Below are 25,477 nucleotides of genomic sequence, written 5' to 3'. Positions count from 1 at the left end.
ATTAATTATAAACAATGTGATTACAAAAAAAATCAATATTGTCGTCTGTAACAAATGTATCTCTAAAAATATCTATAATTGACAGGTAGAAATATATAGTGGCTAAGTATTGAAGGCTATATTATGAGAAAAATACATGACCAAAAGCATCTCAAAATGCACAAAATAAGTATTTTCTACCAAAACTGATGAAACTTTTCTATAATCTTTAAACTTAAACAAATATTCTCTAACCAAAGTAACTCGAGTTGTTAAAAAAAATTGATAAACTGAATTAGAATTTCTAGAACCGTTGGTTATATTCATACTGAATATTCTGTTTACACCACAACTACACAATTTACACGTTACACGATAAGTTATCGCCTTCAGAGACTCAAATAGTTATCGAAACACGCGTCAGTGTAATTGAGAGTGTTGGTGTAAACAGTGTGTTCAGTATAGATTTGATAGAAATGAGTCATGGGTAAACATTATCAACCAAAAATGCCTGGCAACAGACAAAAAGTTGAATATAAGTTCATAATAAAGTATAATATACTATTAGCGAGTGATGGCTATTCCTCGCTCCTTCAATATTTTACTATCACTCTACAGGTAGGATATCTTAGAATCATTTTTTCGCAATAAAAATAATTTTACTACACATAATATACATTATGTGTCGTATATTTCGAAACCCAAGTAATAAGCTGCAAAACGGAAAACATGTCGCTTCTGCCACTATATATTTCCACTTTTCAGTTAAAAATAGCTTGACAAAAATATATTTTCAATAGTTATTATGTAGAACTTTCGACATATTTTCAATCTCTCTAGATATGATGGGATTACAAGGCATTTTCTAGTTATTTCTGATTTATTTCACTCCGTACTAGTTATGAAAACATGTAGGGAGGTGAAAATAGATTTTAACAAAGTAACATAATATTTCACATCTATCGAATACTTACAACACCAATCAATTCCTAATGGAAGAGCGACATTGAGAATAAAATGAAAAATTGATATAGTATGTAATGCCTGGGTTTCATCGGCGAAAACGTGAATATTTATGAGACTTTTCATATACCGTCACTGATTTAGGTGAAACTAAGTATGAAAGTAGTTTCATTATTCTAAAAATATATCTACAGAGATAATTCAATTCTCATGCCGGCAGTGGAGATCCGTTCAAGACATATTTACTTCACCAATTGCTTTTTGACCGCACAAATCCATTATAATCCAACATAAAGTTAACAGAATATACTGTGTTAATTACTCTATTTCACATAGTTTCTATCCTCGAGTTGAAATTTGTCGATAATTTATGTTGACCAGTTAGTTGGAAAGTAAAATGAAAAATATTAATTGTTTCAAAATTATAATTTATCTAGTTAACCCAAGAACACTTGAATTCTATAGCCTCTATTGAATCTTCTATTATTCTATTTTCTCATATAAAGGTTGTTTTTCGACAGATAATTGTCATTAAACAGTAGCATATTATAAAATAACGAGACTTCGCATCTAGAGGGCGCGGGGTCGGATGGGATCAAAAACGAGCAGTGCGTTGGGTATCTAGATATCTTACCTAAGCACGTCCCAAAACACGTTTTTGTTCCGATTGTAGTATTTGTGCAGTAGCGGTTTGAAATGAACATGTTCTTTTCTCGTGCTGAAAACCACGTGTGACGAAAAACAGAATAAATCTCAAATTTCTCATTAAATTGTAAAAAATTCAGACTGATTGCAATAAATTGTTGAAAGAGGCCTATGGGGCAATTCTCTATCTCGTGCGCGTGTTTTTGAGTGGTGTAAGCGCTTTAGTGAGGGCCGAGAGAGCACTGAAGATGACCAGCATCCAGGTCGTCCTGTGACTGTTTCAACTCTGGAGTCGATGTAAGCGGTAAAGCAAGAAATCGCAGAGCTCCTAAGGGCACTAAAGAAGATTTCCAGCACTGTCTCGATCAATGGAAAAAACGCATGGAAAGGTATGTGGCGAGGAAGGGGGAGTATATTGAGGGGGAGCATACAAATGTAGAATAACAAACCAGTCTCGTTATTTTATAGCCAGACCCCGTATTATTGTTTTTTACTTATATACTTTGTTACTTATATACAGGGTAGGACAGAATAAGAGGAACACCAAAATTGTAACTTTTATGAAAAATTGTCTTAAATAAATATTTTGTATATTACTAGGTAATGGTGTTTGCGGATTTTCTGCTTATATCATATTTTTTGAGAATTGACTTCATCGGATAATATTTAAAATATATAACCCTGTATTTATAATATGATTCAATAATTCTCAATTTACTGATAACATTTTTTAGGGGGTATTTGATCAATATTTTGTTTTCAGTTATTAGGGGATTTTTTGGAAATGTGTGAGGAATTTTATCAGTTTTCTAGCTTCATTTATCACTATACTAATTATTATTGGTTGGCGATAAATTAATTTCTCTTTTGTATTATAAAGTAAAATAAAGAACATTATATATTTTCCATTTTGTCATACTTCTTTCAGCTTCAAAATTCCGTGCTCATAAAATTTCTGGTCCTTATCAGCAAAAAACTAAACCAGGTACGATTAAAGCTCATCGTCATTTGTGAAAGTTTGACCTTTCAAATAATTCTGCGAACTTCGAAATAATAAATAGTGCCAGATCAGGGCTGTATGGGGGATGTGGCATCACTTCCTAGCCAAGCTCCAATAGTTTTCCACAAGTTGACAAAATTGTATCTTTCCGATTTGATCATTCTGGTCGTTTTTCTTTGATTGCTTTGATTTTATCCAGTTTCATTAATTGTTGACAGTAAAAATCAGAATTGATCGTTTTTTTCCTTGGAAGCAGCTCAGAAAAAATAACACCTTTATAATCCCACCAAACTGACAGCTTAAACTTTTTATTGCTTTTCAGCTCTCGATGTAGTTTATGGTAGTTCATCGTGTTTGAACCATGATCGTTTTCGAACTACTCTATTGTACAGGACCTATTTTTCAACACCAGTGATGATTCTTTTCAATAAAAGGTCGGTGTCATTTCGTTTAAGGTGCACATCACAAATGTTGATTCTTTGTGTAAAATGAATTTCTTTCAATTCGTAAAGTTCCCAACCAAATATCAAGCTTCTTAACTAGCTTAAGATATTTTAAATGTTTGTTTATTGTTGTGTGCGATACATGTAGCCTCTTAGCCACATCTCGAACTTTGATTATTTAACTTATATAACTTATTTAACTTATATAACTTTGATGATTTGGTCATCATCAACTTCAGTACGGGAATTTTTCATACCAACTCTGATACTTGCACTTTGTTAAGCAATCAGCGCTATAAACTTGACATATTTCTTTGTGAGCCGCAGCAGCTTTCTTTCCTTTGCCGAAAATGTTAGTTTCTGCACTCCACTTGACATTAACCCACAATTAATAGCTTCAATAAAAATCACGCACTAATTGCTTCTAAAGTTACGTCAAAGTGACCAGTATCAAGTGACAAACAGCAAAGTACAGCACTAACATAAGTTATTTGAAAAACAAAGCAGTAAGTATTTAGTTAGCAGAGAAAGTATTTAGTTGCCAACCTTATATTTCTTGAAGATTAATACAGTAAAACGGTGGCTTCAACTTACATTTTTTGTATTGTTTATTTGCTATTCTATCTGTCTACTTTGTTTACATCTTTGAATTTGTATTATTGTTGGGACAAATGATTTTCACATCTCCTTTTTAGCTTGCTCATTATTGTTTTTCCGTTTAACTTCATATGTTTTACTTAATTCAATAGATTTTTCACTTTGTTATGTCTACCAGGATACAGGTGAATATAACATGGATTTCTGCTGTCTGTATGATTCTGAACATATTCGCTATTTCGCCAATGTTACTTCTGGAAATATTTTTTCTATATATTCAGTAAATTATGTTTCAAATTCTATCGTCTAATGCGTTACACTGATTATTATCTCTTCTATATTTATAGACGATTGATCACTTTCATACAAATAAGTTTGACTTACTACTTAGGTTTGTTGTGATTTGATAATCACAAATAGTTGATTCAATGGCTGATAATTTCCTGTTAATTGATTTAATTTCGTATCTTCTTTAGAACTTAATATCATTTCCATTCCTCTTGCATCTGTATTTCAAGATAACCAGATTGTATCATGTTTAGTGGAATCCCCTAATATTTTTTCTATATCTTTCACTTGTTTGGATGTTTTTGAGAAACTTGTTGAAGGAATCTTTCCGATAGATGGGAATAAATATTACTAATATTCATATATTCCTTTCAATGTATGATATGTTAACTGCAACTATCTCTAGATGGAATTTTATATATATATATATATGTTTATTTCATTTATAAGAATGATTTTTCACACAAATAACCTCACCTTCACTAGCTCTGTCAGAATGTCTGTTTTTGTAGATCCATTCATTGACTATGATTGACTTTGTTTTCTTTAAAGTTGATTTCTTAAATACAAATAACGTGTTTTTGATCCCTTAATGTATTTTGGTTAGACAACGGGTATAAATTAGATAATTTTCTAATGTGCTTTTGGTTCAAAATTTGATGCTCTCCAAAAAACTGAAAAACTAAAACGTTCACGTATTTTTATAGAAATCTTTATTATCGCTTACAAATGAGCTCCTTTCGAGCCAATACAAGCATTCCATCACTCAATTCAATTTTCCATACATTTGGAAACCTCGCCTGAGCTGGCATTCAGTACCTTAAGCGAATGACTAATCTAGTTATCATAGCGAGTAGAATCTGCCGAATACGGTGAGTAAGCGTTTATTTTCGTTCTGTATTTGGCCAAAATACAGTCAGAATATTTTTGTAATTTGACGTCGCGTTATTGTGGTGAAAAATGTTATCTGCTTACAAATCCGGTTGCTTACAACGAGTTGCTTCAAGTAAACATATCAAAACGGTGGTAATCATTATTAACCTTTGCCGTTTGGCACAAATTGCAAGGTAAAACACACATAATCGTAGATGAGCATCACCTAGGTTTTCAAACAACTATGATATTATTTTTTCGGATTCAGCCAATCGCCAATCGGAAAATTGCTTGGTAGTTTTGACGTTATCTTATATAGACCCTCGTCTCGTCGCCAGTAATAATGCGTTTGATGAATGTAGGGTTATTAGCTATGTTATTGGGCATCTCTTTCACAAAAAGTGTAAATGTTTTGGTACGAATTTAATATTGACACGTCTCATACCTAAAACGTTAACCAAAATATGTTGATTTGAAAAATTTTGATAGCCTCAAGTATCTCTCTGATGCCAACAAAACGATTTTCGAGCATTATTCCTTTAACTTTTTCAATGTTATTGTCAGAGGTGGATAGGTAAGTTGTCGACGACTTCACGATCTTTCACTGAATACTGTCACTCAAAACTTCGCGATGAAGTAGACTACCTAAAGAGTTTTTCAAACCATTATTCGTAATTCCATCAGAAGCAGAAAAAGGTTGAGAAAATTCAATACTAAACTTTTGTCCATAGTCAATATAATCAGAAAAATTTCCATCATCGTAAATAAGTAAATTACAAACACAAACTAATTGAAATATGTAGTTCAATTTCCAAAAACTTTACCCATTGGATTCTCGCACGCTGTTCGGGTCAAATTCGATCAGATCATGTATTTAAAAAAACTCACGTATACCTTTGAAAACGTAGCACTTTCCATATTCTCGTTTCCTATAGAAAATTAATTCACACTTATTTTTAAACTGGTACAATCGCTAAAAAATCGAATGAGCGGATCCGATAATTTTGACTTAAGTGTAATAATATTCTATGGTTATGATACTTAATACCCTGTTTACACTATCACTACACTAAAACTCACAATTACACTTTCTGACCCGCGTTTCGATAACCAAGTTATCGTCTTCAGAGACTGAATGTAAGCTGAAATCTAATAACTTGACTTACCTGTTTTATACTAAATTTTCCCACCAATGACTCTTCTCCCGCGAAAATTGATTCCAGCAGGAAAAAACTCCTTAGCGAGAATATTCATGTTCATTCTTTGACTACTAAACTATAGAGTGGGCTGTGAGTCATTGGTCCTTTGTCCCTATTTAAGAATAGTAATTGGCTAGAATTTGATGTATTTAGGAAAAACACCTCTACGTGCAGGTACATTCCGGCTGATTATTTTCATTGTATCCAACAGAGGATGGCCAGTCTCCATCTCCTGATACATCGGTTAATCAACTTTCTACTTACCTTCGAGAGATACAATAAGGAAAAGTCCTTCATTGAGGATGTAGCTGTACTCAACGGTAAAAAGAATTGTAAATAGTTCAATCAATTGTCATAGGTTTAAAAAATCTCTATGTGAAACCACTTTTTTCAAATCCAAAGTGAAAAACAAGAAAAATTTGGTCTGATATCTTTCAATCCTCTTTATACAAGAGGATTAGTTTAAACAACACAGCTCATTTAAAATATGGACAGACCGGAAAATCAGGTATTGCCGATCACGCTGCCAGTCACAGTCATGACATTAATAATAATAATGTAAAATTGTTAAAAAATGTATCCAATAATAAATTTTTTGATGCATTTGAGAGCATTGAAATGTTGATGTAAGAGAAGCTCAAATAGGGACAAAGGGTCAATTCCTTACAGCTCACTCTATAGTTTAGTAGTCAAAGAATGAATGTGAATATTCCCGCCAAGGAGTTTTTTTCTCACTGGAATTAATTTTCGCGAGAGGTGGTGGGAAAAAAGGCAAGTCAAGCTAGTAGATTTTAGATTACCTTTAGTCTCTGAAGACGATAACTTGATTATCGAAACGCGCGTCAGACAGTGTAATTGTGAGTGTTGGTGTAGTGGTGGTGTAACAGCGTTTCAGTATGAATATCGCCAACGATTCCAGAAATTCGAACTTAATATAGTTATGATCTTATGTGATGGCATCTAATGCCGATACGCAAAGTTGCAACTGTTGGATATCTAGATGTCATGCTATTGTGGCAGTGCTACATAAGAAAAAATTTTTATATACGATATTACGGCAGTGATATAATAATAACAAAACTTGTAGATAAATAAATAAAACATCCGTAAATTTGTTGAATAAGCCCAGTTAAATCCACAAGAAATTGCAAAAAGACTGTGGGTCTTCAAATTGCTTTTCCCTTAGCGTTTGCTATCCACGCTCGTCTCATCTTCAAAATCTACATCTATTCAGTAGTTATGAATTTATCAGTGTAATAAGTAGTGTGTATTTAGAATTGCTTATTGATATTTGTATAAAAATATTGGAAGTTTTTACAAAATCTTTTAAGATCCGATTACTTGAAGCTAGCTCAAAACAGACCAACACTGGAAATCGAATGTGTCATACAGTATCATTGCTTAATCAGTTCCAGCTGTTGCCAGATGACGAAGACATAGAGTCATTGATAATCGTTACCTAGGCCTTATGGCTCGTATAATACCTGAGAAGAATACTTTGCAATACAAGAGGTACTTCTGTATCTATATCGAGAATAAATAGGGAATTATTACAATTTCATACAAGCGACATAGACTTGTGCATTACATCACGAACATTGACGTACCTAATTAAAGAGGAAACGCGATATTTACAAATGGTCTCGATATAGATTGTTTTCCGACATTAGACAAGAACGGATAATATTAATAAATCAATTGACTTCCTTGCATCAACGGCCTGTTTATTCAATCCATTTCAAAGTAGTATAAGAACAACTTTGATCTGGGCAGAACTTAGTTTTTATTGACGTAATGAATTGATTGTAATGGATTAAAGAGTATGGATCAGCATTATGCCAAAATTGTATGCCACCAGTTCATTCGATAATAATGCGAGTCCACATAGATCTGCGGTGGCCTTAGAAAAATTAGAAAATCAAGGTTTTCTTCATCTGACGCTTTCACCCAGATCACTTGATTTAAATTTCTCAGCAGCAAAACATGCCAATGGTGACAGCAATCTGTACAGAAACTATATAAGAAATATTCTCTTGGTTACAGAGAAATCGCACAACTTTTTAAAATCTTGTCAAGAAGTTGTGTTGTTAAGATACGTGCAAATGGAGGTGACACAAAATATTACCCTCAGTTCAAATATTTTGTTTGTTGAATTACTCGTTAAGTTATTTCTTATAATCATATCGTTTTTGGCTAAGTTCGAATTTCTGGAACCGTTGACGATATTCATACTGAATACACTGTTTACACAAGTAAAGTTTACCTTCAGTCTCTGAAGACGATAACTTGGTTATCGAAACGTGCGTCAAACAGTGTAATTGTGAATGTTGGTGTTGTGGTGTGTAAACTCAGTATTCGTTTTTAGCATTCAACCTTTTCAAGAAATATCATAAAATATTCCTGTCTTAGGTTTAAAAATCGAGTTTAATTGATATATTCATCTTTTCATCCGGTTCTGCAGTTATGATTTTCGCAATTTCTGATAATGTGGTATCACCAGTATTAGTACGTGTGATTATCTAGTATCATAACGTCGAATTTCAATTGCTGTCATTGCATTCGATATTACGACATGAATGTTATCATTTGAACGCACCTTTACTCTATTCTATTGAGGCGTACTAGGTCCTATCCCCATACTTTCTACGAAATAAACTCAACTATATTAAAGAATCTATAATGATTGTTTGTTTATACTGTTACTATACTTTGTATATTTCATAAAATTAATTAGACTCTGTTCTTCCAGAAACTTGAGAATTAAATTTACTCTTTTTCGTGATAAGATATTAATAAAATTTTCGTCGATATCTCATATTTAGAATCACACATATTAATTAAAAGAGAGTTCTACATAATAAACAGTTTTAAATTAGTTTAACAGAAAACATTTGTTAATTAAATGAATTTTATTCCAAAAAATTTTCAGTTGATATTTGAGATCGTACCAAGATTTTGTAGAAATTCCTTTTTAGAATAGAATTTGTTGATATCGGATATAATTTGTACCACGTTCTAACTAACATCGTAGTCCGGGAGCGGTCAATGCTTGCCGTGTGCAATCATTCCAAGAATAAAAAAAATGTTTTCTTATTTATTGTGAGCCGCTGAATCCAAATATGCCGTTTTTGCGAAAGACTGGTACCTTTTGTTTAAATCGTAATAGTTTGAACAAATATGGCCAATTTCAAGAAGATAAGGTCTCTTGTCTTTTTTCCTTATAATGTGTATTTAAAAATTTATAAATTTTTGATAGTAGAAAAATCGACGATTCTTACAACTTTCGATGTTTATAACGTTTGATTAACTGAACATTTTTCAAAATTGAGAAACCGTACTTGCTCGTTGAACCTTACTCTACAAATTGATACACTTCGATATTAGTGCAGATCCGGTGTTTGGTACATATCGCGATTCACATTCCATTACATAAGCTAATGCACGACAAAATAAATCGATCATAATTTTTTTAAACAATTGCGATTAAAACGGAACGTACTAGTTTTTGGCGTTTTCGTATTCAGCGGCTCAAAGTACATAAGAATATCAGTGTCTATCCTTGGTTCTATGATTGCACCCGGCAGCATTGACCGCTCCCGGACAATCGCATCTACCAGACAAAAAGTTTTTCTTTACAAGGAATAACCCCTCGGTTCTGAGTTATAGGTCTTTAAAGTAGCAAAATCAAAACTTATATTTAAGTATATTTCTAAATTATACATTATGATTTCTTAACGGATGATTATATATGTCCATTTTACGGAATAAATAATTCCACATTACTATCTGAAGATCAGGGGTGGCTCATGCCCAATGGTTAACAATTCGTAACTTTCACAAGTACAACCCGTACAATCTAAAGATAGGATGAATGCATTTTTCAATCGATTTTTTAATAAAGATATAGTGTATATTAACTCAATAATGATTATGATTGAGGAGATATGTAGATCGTTGTACATGCTGATCCCACAATTAGCGTATGCAAAATATCTCTAGAATTCAACGCATCAACGACAACTTTCCATAGGATTCTCAAGGAGCAACTTCTTCACCTCTTTCGCATCCCTTTTTATTTTATAAGGTATAGATTAAACAACTAATTTTTTCTACATTTTTAGTTTTTTCCTTATGTAAGTAACACGATGTTCGACAATATGCAATTAGAAATATTGGAATGTGTCTTAATACCTCCTGTGAGTATTTTCAATAAATAATTACAATTTATGATAATAAATACGATTTTCTCGGCATGTACATCGATATAAAAATCTACATAACTCCTCAACCATAGATTTTATCGAGTTAAATACAGAGTACTTTCTTGCTGAAAAATCGATTGAAAAATCCATTTCTGTTATTTTTAGATTGTAAAGAATTATTTATTGAATATAATTTTTGATTTTACAGCTTCAATGTCCTATAACTCAGAAACGAGAAATTTTTATTATATCATAGCATGATTTTCACATTTTTCCACAAAGCATCATATACTAGAAAAAATTATAAATCTAGAGGTTTGCATCTACATTTTTATTGTCAAAATGAATTATTTTAGGTAATTTCAATAAAAATTTTTGTGAGTAGTTGCTACAATATTTGAATAATTTCTAAATATCTCCATATTGTATTTTAGATACGTAGCCACAACACAGAAATTGGATCTTTTGTGTAGAAGAGGATACTGTATCTTTATATAGATTTTTCGATACCTAGTGTAATATTGTCACTTTTCTCCGCTGTTTGGAATGCTATAATAAGCTGGTCTTACATGATCAAGATCAACTTGTGTCTATGAGTCAGAAGGCATATTAATCTCTTTTGCAAGTTCACGTATGGAAAATGTTGTTTGTACCTCTTGATATTGGTAAAAGGACCAATTTTTTGCGCGCTTGTAGTAACTCTGGAACATTTTCGGGTAGTGACGCAATAGTTGAGGCCAAAACATTCGCGATATTTGTTCAAGTACAAAAGGCGTTCGTAGCCAAAGATGGCTCTAAGCTCAGATCCGGTCAGGAAGATCAATAATAGTAGACGAAGACACGCTAAAAACAAAAGTAGAAACAAATGTATATCAAATAATCGATTAAACCTCAAATACTCTCAACCATACTCGTTGACCGAAAATATTTGCGGCAGATTATAAAAAAAATACGCAGAGCAGCCAATCGTTCCATAACATGCAATGTATTGCTTCAATACCATATATAACCATTTTGACAACGCGAATTACAAAACGCAAAAGGCAGTGGCTCACTCCGAATAAATAACCACGAAGCACTGCTAAGCCAGGCTTACATCCCAAAAAGGCACTTCTATGTATCTGGTGGTGAAATTTCTCATTTTGAAGTACTTATACCTGCACATGCAGATCTTTGTTATAAACATTTGGTTCGAGTAAACAAAATTGTAATAAAACCGCTGGTTACAGTAAAGGCATTATTCTGGAAAATGGGATTGCAAGACAGCACTGTGCAAGAGGAGTCTTGGAAAAACTTTATGTGTTGGGGTGAGAGTTACTATATCAGTATCGGATTTTCATCTATTCTCATCCAATCGCATTTTTAAAGGGAAAAATTTTAAAAACTTGGATGACGTCCAAATTACCATCTCGAGATATTTTACTTGAAAACCGATAAATTTTCATCGTTGAAGCATTGAAAATTTGGAGTATATTATATTAAAATTAAAAATTTATCTTATTTTAATTTGTTTCAAGAAAGTGACATTTTTTTCGTGTCCCCCTTTGTATTTTGTTAATTTTGAATAATAAACAATTTTCATTGGAAAAAAGAAAAAACTAACTTTCCGGCTGTGATTTTTCTTCCAGACTATTTTTCAAAAAATATTCACTCTTGTCTTATCTCAAAAGTCGAGGCAAAAATTCCGTCAGTTTTTATCTATTTGTCAAATTAGAGACTAGAGACAATGAAATCTTAATTCCATGAAATGAAAATATATACCTAAAACAGACTAACATCGAAGTGTACTCTACATTTTTTCTCTGTGTTTGGATTTATTTTTCCAAGTATAAGATAGAGGATAGAATATAGAACATAAATATAGAGTATGGTGATCCATTTGAAGATTATATTATATTGAAAAATAACAAAATAATATTGTTTCTAAGAGGACAGACGGCTGGAGCAGAGATACGCCGAAATTTCATAACAATACTTTTAATAATAAAACAGAAAAATTTGAAATATCTTTCAAGGCATCAATTTACTAGTATGATAATCATATTTTAGATTAAATTAAGACAGATGGTGAAATGTAGATTTCAAAATTGTGCTCGTTATAGTAGGACATCAAGGTGAAATAGAGTAACTAATGGGCATGTATTTACTGAGCATCAAAGTAATAGTTTTTAATGTAATAATGATCGATGACTTTCCCATTATGAAAATTATCCATCAATAACCATTTATACAAAAAATATCCTGATATCTATAGATTGGCTCATAGCTACGCGTCCAAGCATACTAATGTCTATACCCGTCAAACGCCAAACCTTGATGTACCCGTATATTTCTATTATTTGTATAGGCCTTCTTGACTAATCATTACAGAGCTTGCCAAAAGTTGGTTCATTTATGCCAAAAATAGAATTTCGACATCGAGATGTGCGCTATGCAAACTATCTTCTTTATCATTTAAAAAAGTCTCTTCCCTGTTGATTAGAAATGTGTTCACGTTCAGCCCACACAAAAAAGACGTTTCCCAATAACTACCGCTACCGTTTCAATCGCAGCCATTGCCAAGGTCCTGGATAAGTCATTAACCACCAAATCTTGAGTCGATATTTAACTTCGCTGATGATAGTTTACTAGTGTCGTCGATCAAATCAGTCGCCGAAATACACTCCGCTAACACCCAAATCCGTAGAGAGCAACAAATCAACACCATGAATACCGATTTCTAAAATATTGTGTGAGGTGGAAGCAATCTGGATGAGTTTAATGCAGCAAAACCCAGGTTGCTCTTTGTACAAAGATGGCTGGTACGATAGCTAAAGATTTGGTACTGTAAGAGCATGAAATATCACCATAGTCCCTTGGCAGAATTAGCTAAGGTAGTTTCACAAAAACTTGAACGCCTCTTCAAAACTAAACAGCTGAATATTCAATGTAATCCCATAATCAGATGTGGCTCATGAACACCGAGCTCGCTTGCAGATGCCCAGAACTTTATTTTATCATCTCTTTGGAGAATTGCAGGCCTGTGGAATCAGCTACATCGTCGCCCACATGTATCTCCACACGGCAGACACTTGAGTGTAAAAGAGTTCACCCTTTTTCGTTTGTTATTTACATAAAAAAAACGAAAATAGATCAATCGAAGGTAAAAAGACTGGCCTATATATAAAGAACAATTGGAACTATGAGAACATCCCAACAGCAGTATTAGAAATGTTCCCAAATACTCTTCTACCTCTTACTCGGAATATTTTGGGAACGAGTCACCAGGAATAAAACAAAATTTCTCTCAGATAGTGATCAATTCTGAAATAAGCCTCATGGTGGAATATCGAAGAAGATTGACTTTTAGAAAATTTGAGCTTAAGACTAGACAGTGAGCGTGAATAGGATCAAAATATAATATCAGAAATGAAAAGAAATGCCATCAAATAGTATACGAATAGTACAAAAACAGCAGACGAAACGGGAATGGAAGTGGACCAAAACCGAACACCCTGAAAGATTTTATAACACACGAAGAATCTTTTAAGCCAAGATATTAGTAATTGAAAAAAGTGTTTATTCAAACTTTGGAATGACTCAACGCAAATAAGAGATTATTAACCGATGGCTACTAGAACTCTCAGCTCCAATGTAATAAGTTGCAAGCTGGTTTGGCAATGCATGGATAAGGTGAAGAAGCTAGGCAATAAGACTCAATACAACCTCCAATTGATTCCGGATCACACTGGAGGAAAGGAAAATGGAATAGCAGATAAACTCTTTTTATGATCTAATACCTTCTGTGGAATCGGCTAAAGAAAAATAGCGGAAACAATGGAAAAGAATGTAAATATCAGTCTGGAAGAATCTACAGAGGATAAGACAGATAAAGGTAACTTGGATGCTTATAACCAAAGAAGATCTATTGAATGTATTATCCCAGATAATAACAATTTACTGAACTATCTGAAATTGATTGATAAACGAGGGTAGCTACTTAAGTTTTGAGATATGGCAACACTGCTTTGACACTTTTAATGGCGAACGTACTCAGAACGTGTTATCATACGAATGCTATTTTAGTTGTTTACAAATACTTTAAATATTCATCTTTCGTGCGATGAATTTTGACGTGGATCAAATCAACAGTAGTGTGCTGATCAACTCGTTTTAACTTTTAATGATGAAGCTCCGTCTCAAACCACCGTATTTCGCTGGTTTTCGGAATTCAATTGTGATCGCACTTCGCTACAGGATTAATTTCGTGAAGTTCGTCGAAAATAGGTTGTTATGCCAGACTACTTGGGCAATGGTTCCACTCGCCCACATTCAATATTGCATGAACATTTGGCTGTCAAAAAGATGTCTTTGCTCTGCATAATTTGGCAATCGCTTAAAAAAACACTGCGTATAATCAACTGTATGGGTTTTTCAAGACGAGCCAAACCCAACAAAAGTTTTTCCAGCACCAAGCACTTCGAAGCAAATGGTCATCTATTTTTTCGAAATAATTGGACATGTCGCCACCATTTCATTAGAGCAATTAGTCCATTCTAAATGGTACACCAGCATTTTTTTCCAGAAATGTTCGAAAAAATCAGGCAAACGAATCGTAGAAGTCGAATCATTCTCCACCACGAGAATTTTCATAAATTAGTTCAAACCAAAACGTTTTTGAACAGTCAAAACATTAAATTGATCGGTCATACAGTCCTTGTTTGGCATCCAATAATTTATTTTTATTCCTGTAGATCAAAAATAAACTGTGACACCCTTAGAAGCGGTTGATGACTTTAAGACACATATTTTCGAGCTACCTCAATTGGAGTTGGAAAAATGTTTTGACAATTGAAAATGACCAAACGCATGCAAAGGTGTATTGATCACAATAGAGAATAGTTTTGAAAACAATATTTATTTCTATTTATTCATTTCAAGAGAGACTTAAGTACCTTTGTATCAACCTTAAACCCTGAACACAATGGCGCATTTGGCACAATGGCACAACATTTGGGGCGCATTATTCGTTTAAAGTAGCGAAATTGTATACAGATATTAGTCACTTTATATGCTTTATATGAATAATAAATTATTTACTAGTTATTCATTCATTTTACTTAAGAGTTAGTAGGTTTCGATACTGGAAGATCATAAATATTTAATAAACCTATACAGGGTGGTCCAACGAAATGTTTTTACCTAGTTTTTCTCTTTTATTTTGTAATTAAATAAAAATGCTCGGACATGTCGATTTTGCTTTTGAGGAAGACACTTTTTGAACATATTATTCGATCTGCGCCTTTAACCCCCTAGCGGAGGTGAGTAACAGCCCTAAAATTTTAGATGGAAAGAAGGTTGACTGATATATTATTTGAAAGGGTACAAAATTGTCTTTCTAATGATACCTTATTTGTCGAATTTTACTTAAACACTACGAAAACGGCTTTAAAGACATTAAGCCGATAAGTTTGGTATTAACGAGAAATACAAATAAGTTTTAATTATTACGAGTGGAAACAACTACAATCATTTCTAAAGTATCTAGTTCAAAGGAAAATGGGATTTCAAAAACACGACATTATTTATGAGTACTAAATTCCTCACTAATCGTTAGCGTTAGTGGGGTATATTATGGTTTCTATTTGAGATTCTGAGTAATTAAAATTAATTAGAATAGCATAATGGTCTGATCCTAAAGTGTCTGGTAGCACTTGCCAATGAATTTTATTTGCAATATCGGAAGTAGCGACTATTAGATCAATCGCCGACTTATTAGTTGCTTTTGATATCTTAGTTGGTGATTCATCGTTTAATAGTATCATGTTGTTGTACCGATTTAAGGCATTTACAATGTTTGTTCCTGATGAATTGCTTTTGTAAGATACCCACAATCCGTGATGTCCATTGAAATCACCTCCAATTAAAGTGGACTTATCCTCATATTCAAAAAGTTTTACAAAGTGTTGTATACTCATTTTAGCGTCTGGTGGGCAATAAATTGATATCAATGTAAAACCGAAGTGTGGGTCAAATATTTGAAATGCATAAGCTTGCATATTTTCATTGTTACCCTCGATAATATTTTCATTGTATTTTATAGTGTTTTTTATTAGAAAATAGATTTATTTGGATAAAACCACGTTTCTGATATTAAAGCGACATCATTCTAAGTTCAGATAATATATTAATCAAACTATTTTTCTTGGATACAGTGGAACGTGCCTTCCACTGAAGAATATTCAAGTTATTAGTATTCATCGTCAATCATAATAGTCTCTTGTCCGTATTCTTCATTACTAGAGAATGCTATTTTTTTAATATATTTAACGTCTATTGATGAAAGTTCTTCAAATGATTTTATTGAGCTATGTACTTTTTGGATTGCTACTAAAATTTTTTCTGCTAGATCTTCTTGCGTATTGGAATTCTTAGGATTGTTTTTGGAGGGGTGCGTAATTGGTTTATCAGGACCGAATCTGAATTGATATATAGGCGGAGCATCGACTTCTGTAATGGGTGATGAGGCTTTTCGTTTCTTCTGGCCATTAAATTCTGATTATGTTACGGAGAGGCTATTTCCACGTTTTTCTGTATCATGAGGACTTTTTTATGTTTAACGTTTGTATTTGGTAAAGACGGGAACCTTGTTCATCTAATGTCGCTAGTGTTTGAAATCTATTGTTGGTCTTGACTATATTGGCGTAAGAGTTATTACTCATCCGTTTAGATTCTAAGAATGTTAAGTTTTCCTCAGCCATTTTCTTTTTAATTTCTTGTTGTTTGATATGAGCGAGGCAAGTTTTGGATATTGATTTATGTGTGTTAGTTTTACAATGTATACAGCAATTGTCTTGTGTGTCGCGACAGACGTGCGAATCGACTTTTCCCCAATTTATACATAATGACGTAGTGCGGCGACACAGTTTTGCTACATAACCATATTTTAGACATTTAAAACATTGAGTAACTTTATGTATATATGATTCGACATTACATGCTACAGAATTTATGTATATGACGGACGATAATATATTACCCTCAAATGTGACAATTATAGATTGTCTTGGTACTAAAATTGTTTCATTATTACGTGTTATTTTTCTTTTAATTCTAGTGATGTCTGAAATAGTTATAGGAGATAGGAAATTACTGAATAAATAATCCCCATCAAAAATAGTATCAACATTTTTTATTACTCCTTTTCTATTTAGCAGATTATTTGGTATATACGCTTTTAAATGTTCATTGATCAGATTAGGGTTATTAACAAGATTATTAGTATCCGAAATATTTTTGACTTGGACTCTAATTCTATTTTTGCCCAAATTATCAATTTTCATTATATTTTGAGTATTAAGTTTTTTGTGTAGGATATGTCCTACGGCCATGAGATGTAATTTGCCAATATTTTGATCATTTACCCTTCCAATAAATACATAAGCAATGTCTGAATATAAATTTGAACACCTTACTTTTTTGTTGTCTTTTATCTCTAATTATATTTTCGGTTAACTGATTATTGTTTTCTTTACCAGTCAGGACAGCTTTTTCAATGTGATGTCACATTCTCGTTATTTACATTATTATTGTTTGTACCCCCTTTATCAGAGGGTAGATCGTCTTCTATCGTCACTGTTAGAGTTACTGAGTGTTCTTTTCAGTGATAATAGAATTCCAAATTCAACTTAAAACTCTTTTTTAATATTAATAATATCCGGTTTTATTCGACACAGATAATTATCGTCTTTATCGTACCGAGCATAAATACGAACAAGACATATTCCTTTACTTTGCTGAAATGAAGATTTGTCCTAGAAGGTGAATTATGACAAATCCATTCCATGTGGACTAGTGAATTTCACGTCAGTAACTTATGAAACTTGACTATTGGTGGTAATAGTTTTTGCTCTATTGTCTCTAATGTCCAAATACTTGAATTCACTTAAGCCAACCCCTTTACCATTTCAAATAAAATTTTCAAAGCACTAATTCTCTATCACAGTGCATACAGGTTCCTTATATCTACCTCTGAGCATTCTGAAATTATCGACAATTTATTAAAGATGTTTTTTTTTTTTCATGAATGTTTCTTCATTGATAAATTATAATCTATCAATGTGACCGCTCTCTTTCATATGTACAGAATGACCGACAGATTCAGAAGCATACACGTTACCGTTGTGTAATAAAACAGCCTTCAAACTATTTTTGGATCTTCTTTTTGTACTCAATTCTAAACTCACTCATAAGACCAGGAATGTCTGAGCAGTACACCAAATCACGCTCTTGTTCAAAATACTTTGAAAATTGCTGTTCTCTTTTCCTATACACATGAACGCTAGTTCCAGCCGCCAACCAGTTCTTTTCTTTTAGCCTAGAGCCAAGCAGTTCAGCTTTTTTTTTCGTTAGGCCCAGATCCCTAACTAAGTCGTTAAGCTCGACCTGCGTAAACAATTTAGGCTCTACATTTTCTCTAACACATTGAAATTCTTCATCTTGTTTGTCTAACTCCGACTGTACATCAGAAAATTCTTTACAATAGAATTTAAGTGCTCTGGTGGTTCAGGGACCGGCAAATCTACACCGTGCCCTACTGGTAGGATAGAGGACGGAAGGTTAGGGTAGCTTATTACCTTCTTGTTTTTAGAGTTAGTACCAGTAATATTAACACTGCAAAAGTAACAAACATCGGAATGATTTCTTGGTTCCCTCCATATCATAGGAACAGCAAATTTCAAGTGTTTTTTCTCCTTTTTTGAACATTTTCTTCGACACATACATAACAAATCTTATGCGGCGCCCGAGATTTATTCTGATCTCCAAGTTTAGTCTCTCCAAAGTACGCTAGATAAACCTTTTTTACAAAGTCTGTAATGTTTCTTTGGTGTTTTTTAATAACAAACTCACCACAAATATAACAAAAACTGTCAGCAGAGCTTTTACAACCGCGATTGCACTGAGAACATGTACATACAGGAAACGGAAACGTGAAACTGTTGAAAAGTTAGGTTGAAACTAAACTAAACATTAGCATGTGTTTCATCAGTAGGAACTACCAACATCATCTTCGTTCCTTAAATATCTCTAGTTAGGTATGGAGTCGGTCTTTTTTTCAATTTTATTTTAACTATAAAAAAGCTGTTAAATTCTAATGATGATGCTTGATTTCATGAATATAACCATAAAATGTAAATAAATGGTGGGTGATACAGCTTTTTAAGCATCATATTTGGATTCAGCAAGCTAAAAAACATAAGGTATTTTCACTAAAAAAAATTTTCCATCGTTGGCCTGTATTATCAACGTAGGAAAAGGGCCGCCGTACCATGTGACATCCAGGTGTCCATCAAACAAGTGAGACTTTCCAATTTGACGACCTGAGATGATGTCTACGAAGAAAATCGTGCTCGCTAACACCCCGGACGTAGCTACCGCCGCCCAGAACCCGCCGCAGAAGGGGAAATCAATCGTTTCGGATGGATATGGGTATACTTCCTGAGAAAAGAGAAATTGAAAGTGGAATTAGCTAAGTCCAGAGTAGTGATCCCTGATACCGTGAACGAAGGAAGACGTCGTCTGGTACAGCTTATCCCGGAAGGTCGTGCTTCACCGTTACCGATTACGGCAACGCCGTTTGCATTTACTACGACGCCAGGCATAACGTCCACGAGATCGCCTACCGTCACTGTAATTAGTGGAGAATGTTGATAATAAATTTTTTCTTCTATACCATTTGATTTTATCTCTTTATGTGGAAAAATTTGCATAAGAATATTATAGTTGAAGAGATACCTCTATAAATTGAGTTTTTCCTTTTGGAATACATCGAAATTCGATACAAAATTCAAGTGAATAAATTATTGTAAACTGAATGATATGTAAAGGTACTTTAAAACAAATGTTTTTTATGTAGCAGCCGCGTGGTCATGAATACCGTTCATGTAAATCTTGGTACGACCTTTTAATATAATTATTGATACTGATTGATACATCCGACTCATTTACAAATTTACATCGATTGTCAGATATTCAAACAAACCTAAAAACTGATAATTTAAAAAGGCTTTCACAGTCGAAGTGTATTACAAATGAAGTCTGCAAGTGATTTAACCAATTTTCAAGAGTTTTGGAAAGTTTTAATTATATTAAATGAAATTTTATCCAAACTTCTATAACTTCTACTATAAGTGAAAATTACTTCCATAAACTACAAGTCAGATTTTGTTCCGATATATTAAATATAATAGTCAAACTTCTCTCAAATTTCCTCTGATCTAATCATCCTAAAACAATTGTACATCATGGTCTGATTGTGACATCCAATATAATGAATATTATTGGAATACCAAGTTTTTCCTTCATCGTCTATCGTTTTTACGAAGTTAAGTTTTATGAATATAAACAATTTTAGATGATTATGAAGGAAACAAGATGCTGACGGTGTCCTAACAATAAATATCCAGAATCTTATGAATTTCCTTGTAACGTCAGATCTGGTTTCTGAACTCATATTAAGGCCTTCAACCAGTATCTTCTATTTGGAAAATAATTAATAAAATATACTATGGCAGTATTCATTATAATAGTCTAGTGTTAAAGTTCAACTTGGTGTTTAACATACTGAAAGTGAAAAAAATAATAGTAGGATGAAAACTATTAGGAAAGGAGGAGAATATGATAAAAATTAAAGCAAAAATGAATTACGGGCGATCTGAGGTCGCAAAATTTGAAGGGGGTGAGTTTTAAGGGTAAAAAATGGTTTAACTCGATTTCCGGAAAAATTATAGTTAGTAAAAAAATCTACAACTTTTGTATTATCACTTTTTTCAAATTACCTCAAAATTAAAGTGTATAATTAAAAAAAAAACGAGTTTTATGTTTTTTTTTCTTTTACAAGAAACATTCTTTTTCCACGAAAATTTGTGTTACCTTTATTTATTTTGTTTGAGTTTGAAGTTTGAGGTATATCGGTGATCTGTCCATATAAATCGGAAATAGATTACTTGATGTTGGTGGTATTTGAATCTAAAGAACAGTGGTCATTTTGGGAAAATTTAGAACAAACTCTAGGCTTTTCCTATTGTAATAATATTTAGTTTACCATGGTAAAAGTTACTATAACTGAATAGTGATAAGATGACATTGAAAACTCGCTTCACAAGAGAAATATTTAACTCAACATCTGTTTTGACTGATGGATTTATTTTCTATGGCGGATAGCATCTAGAATACAACAAAAGCTTGAACTTGAAATTACTGAGTCTATAAACTATCACCAATTTCTTGAATTCGATCAAGCAACAATCATTTTGTTTAGCATAATTTTTATTAACCCACATACTACTGTAACTATTTATTTTTTTTTCTAATTTCTACTGATTATCAGAAAATATTAATTGATGATAACTAATTATTAGGAAGTTAACTTTCATATTAGATTAGAAAATATGAAATGTTTTTCTAAATGTATAAAAGTAGAAAAGAAGTGCTGGAAAGTATTAGTTTACTCATTAATAGAAATTTACATACTATGGAAATCTGTTTCTATAATTTTATGTTGCCTCTATTACAAAAAATTTGAACTCTCTTTTTAACATCTCCTCAACGGAATTGTTTTATTTAACAAACAATTTATTTGTTTGTACCGTTACATCTTAAATGGAAAATCCTGTTGGGATTTTGTTTTACTGGGTCGCGTTTAATATTCTTTTTCACTAGAAGGTTGAAAGGTATATATATTCTTAACTTAATTTATCCTTCCTTCTTGACGATGCAAATGTCATGCGTTTTAAAAAGCCTTGTGAATTCAATAGGTAAAACTGTTTTTTCGAAGTGGTCAACGTCACCCATGACAGTTTCTGGGTGTACTTACCTTTGGATTAGGTAATGAGGCGTCACTGAACAAAAATTAGACAGAATTGTCATCACACTGTTGTCATGCTAACCACAAACCACACCACACCGGTGTTTGTATCTAGTCTGTAATCGTATGTACCCTTTTCCGTGTTTTCTGTATCGAAGATACCTTAAATTTTCAATTGGTTGGGTAGGTAAATAGATGAGAAGTTTGTAAAAAAAGTTTTGGCTATACTGATTTCAATAAATCTTATGATGAAGCTGATATCTGTGTTGAGTTGCCTTGATGAAATGTGAACTATATAGTATAACCTAATCTATTAGTTTCTGTGAAAAAAATATTGTTAAACAAATCTTCACATGACGAATTTTACTCAATCTTTAATTTTTTGAGGGCGCTGGTTGTGTTTTTAGTAGAATAGGGATTTCCATGAGCCTATTACCGATAATTGTGTCGATTTACTGTACCGTAACCTTTTCAGATAATACCACACAATTAAGAAAATTTTGATTTCCATCACAATGCCGTATAAAGATTTCACAAAATTCCAAAAGTTTGTCCAGATTTTTTCCTAAAAGCTCATGAACCGGTTGAATTGTTCTTTCCTAAAAACCTTTATCACAAACTACTTCTGAAATTTCTGAGTCAATAGTTGCGTAGGGTTGTCTTTTATTGACAGCAAATCATTGTCGCTTATTTTTGGTGTACCAGATTTTGGAGCATCCTACACGATCATGAAATTTTGCCACAATTCTGCCTATTATGCTTCAAGCAATTATAGTTCTTTCACCATATTGTTTCGTTCGATTAAACTAATGTTTCTTTATCACAGTAACCTACCACCCTTAGAATTCCCTATCCTTTTTCGTTCGGTTATAGGAGCTAAACATGATACTGACACTGACAACAGTTGAATTATTAAAACAAACAAAGAAATAAAAACATATGTTTTTACTAGGTAAATCAGTTTTAATTTTTTTTATTATGTAGATAGCTTTTTTTAAAAAACTGAACGTTGTATGTTTTATAAATTTTTTTTATTACTTTATGATAGCTCGTATTGTGGTTCAATAAATTGAGTATTGTAGTTTTGGCGGAGGTTCTACAATGAATTTTCCAAGATTATTGGAAGTAATGATGAAAAACGAAATATACAGAATAGTTCTATTATTAAATATTTATCAATATTGTATTTGATTTTGAAAGAATAATGAATAAATAATTATAATCACCATAAAAATTTCTTCCATATTCGTTTATGAAGAAAGTTCTAAAAAAATGAAACGTTCAAATCTAATTTTTTAATTATAAATTAAAATATTAAAAGTAACTTTTTTTGTAAGTTTTGCTTGCAATTTCAAAAACAACAAAATAATAACAAAAAATTCATCAAATATTCAAAAATTATGCTATAATTATTTAAATTATTAATTTTGAAATATGTAAATGAATAACACAACGTTGAAAATTGGTTAACACCTGCATACCTTTCACAATTTAAATCATATAGATATTCATTATCATTAGAATATGTCCTACATGTTTTATGTATAAAAATCAGTTTCATACGTTTGAGTCCCTTCCGTTCCTAAAGTCTCCTGGAAGGAGACATGAGTACCAGAATGCCGAGGGTACCGTCTTCGATATGGTTCCCAAGCGGCTTTTTGCATTTGTCAGTGAGTAACGATGACATCTGGAGCTGATTTCGTCGTTTGTACACTATAAGGACGCTTTTTATCTTCGTGTTTATTCATTTCGATTTTTGCTTCAGCTTTATATTTGGCTTCTTTTTTATAGCCAAATGTGCTGAAAGGTGCTGGTGGGGAGTTTGTGTGAATACTGTGACTAGGTGTGGAGTTTCCAGAGCTGTAACCTTGAGTGGTGAAGAGGCTTTCACGTGTTTGACAAGCCGTGTCGCACATTTGTGGAATAATATCACTATCCACCTAAAACAAAATTTAATGAATTTTCCATTTGTCTACAAAAAACATATTTCACAATAAAGAAAAATATCATACAATGACTGTCAAAAATACTGCCGTGGTTTGTTATGAAATCAAATGCTATCGGTTTTTTTATTAAATTTGAATTTAGTTTCATGTAAACAACAATCCGCGCTTGTAAAACCAACATTGAAGGTTCAAATCAGTTAGAGGTATTTTGTCTAGATATTATGTAGTTGAATACCTATTACCGAATATTTTACTACCCATATTTTAGAACGAATTCGCTATGTGTAATTCCAATTTATCGATCAGTTAAGTCAGTTCCCATACATTATCCAACCTTGTTTTATGAGTCAATATTGGTCTAAATCAAAGTATTGTAATATGGAAAACTGAAATTCTTTCTGCACCCACATATTCTAAGTTGAATTGCAGAAATTGTTGGGATTCAGGATTACAAATAAAACTTGTCACTAAATGACCACAAATTCATAAGGTCCTCTTGGAGTTCATGATCTATTTTTATAGCACATATTTTATCTGAAGTTTAACGAAGATGTGAAAATAACTGCGCTATACCAATGGTGGTACTTCATGCATTTATTAATTTGTTATATACTCGTATTAAATTAATGTGGAAGAATGGACTACAGTTTTTTATGGTCCTAAGATCGAAAATTGATCTCTTTAGAAATATAATAAGTACCGACATATACAATATCTTATTCGACGGAAAAATATTTAAATGCCTGTGCACTGACACATTTGTATTAATAATAATTCAAAAACTTACAGTAGATAGCCAAATTATTGAGGATAATAAAGAACTCCATTTTATTCTCAATTTTAGTATTTTCCAATAAAAAAAAATTTTGAGCAATCAAATAAACTTTTTATTAGTTTTTTAAAAATTTATTTACTTATAAATTTGATATAAATTTTGCTATAGGAATACGAACGCTTACAGGGCCTAGTTTCTTCTTTTAATTTTGTTTTCAATTGCCTGATTATTTCAAGTTAAAAAACTAATTTGCCTTTAAATAAAAGTCTGCAAGCACGTAAGTAATTTACAAATTAATTAATTACTCATTTAATTTCGAATAATAATTGAGCGTAAGTTCGTAATTTCAAACAAAAATATATTACAATAATAACAAAATTGGCAGTGAAAATAATAATAATAATAGCACAAATTAAATTTGAACAACACTGTATTACAATAATAAAAAAATTGACAAAGTTACAGTACTCGTAGTTGTTTAAATTGTTGGCCGCCTACTCCAATACAATTGTTACACAATTTTGTCATTGAAAAACGTGTCTTTGAGAATAAATCTAGACGGGATTGATTGATTTCTGCAGCATCTTGAATTCTAGCTAAAAGCTAAAAGCTAAAAGCTAAAAAAAAGAATATGCTCCAGTGGCAATTAGGGGGGTAAACGTGGCAACTAACCCAGACAGCGCGCTACTGGTCCAAACTTTGCTCATGTCAAAATATTACTT

The 25,477-nt window shown here is 32.4% G+C and overlaps 1 protein-coding gene across 2 annotated transcripts in view; it reads right to left on the bottom strand.

Moving 5' to 3' along the window:
- Positions 1-21,101: 21,101 nt before the first annotated feature.
- Positions 21,102-25,477, bottom strand: part of LOC130891315 (neuropilin and tolloid-like protein 1) — a 692,365-nt gene continuing 687,989 nt past the window's right edge. For both annotated transcript variants that reach the window (XM_057795951.1, XM_057795952.1), the window contains one exon: positions 21,102-23,974. In XM_057795951.1, the coding sequence (XP_057651934.1) occupies positions 23,702-23,974 (273 nt within the window). In that variant the 3' untranslated portion in view covers positions 21,102-23,701. The remainder of the gene's footprint in view (positions 23,975-25,477) is intronic.

This window comes from Diorhabda carinulata, chromosome 3, assembly GCF_026250575.1.
Source record: "Diorhabda carinulata isolate Delta chromosome 3, icDioCari1.1, whole genome shotgun sequence".
Lineage (NCBI taxonomy): Eukaryota > Metazoa > Arthropoda > Insecta > Coleoptera > Chrysomelidae > Diorhabda > Diorhabda carinulata.
The sequence above is the reverse complement of the archived record's forward strand: the minus strand, read 5'-3'. Positions and strand labels throughout refer to the sequence as shown.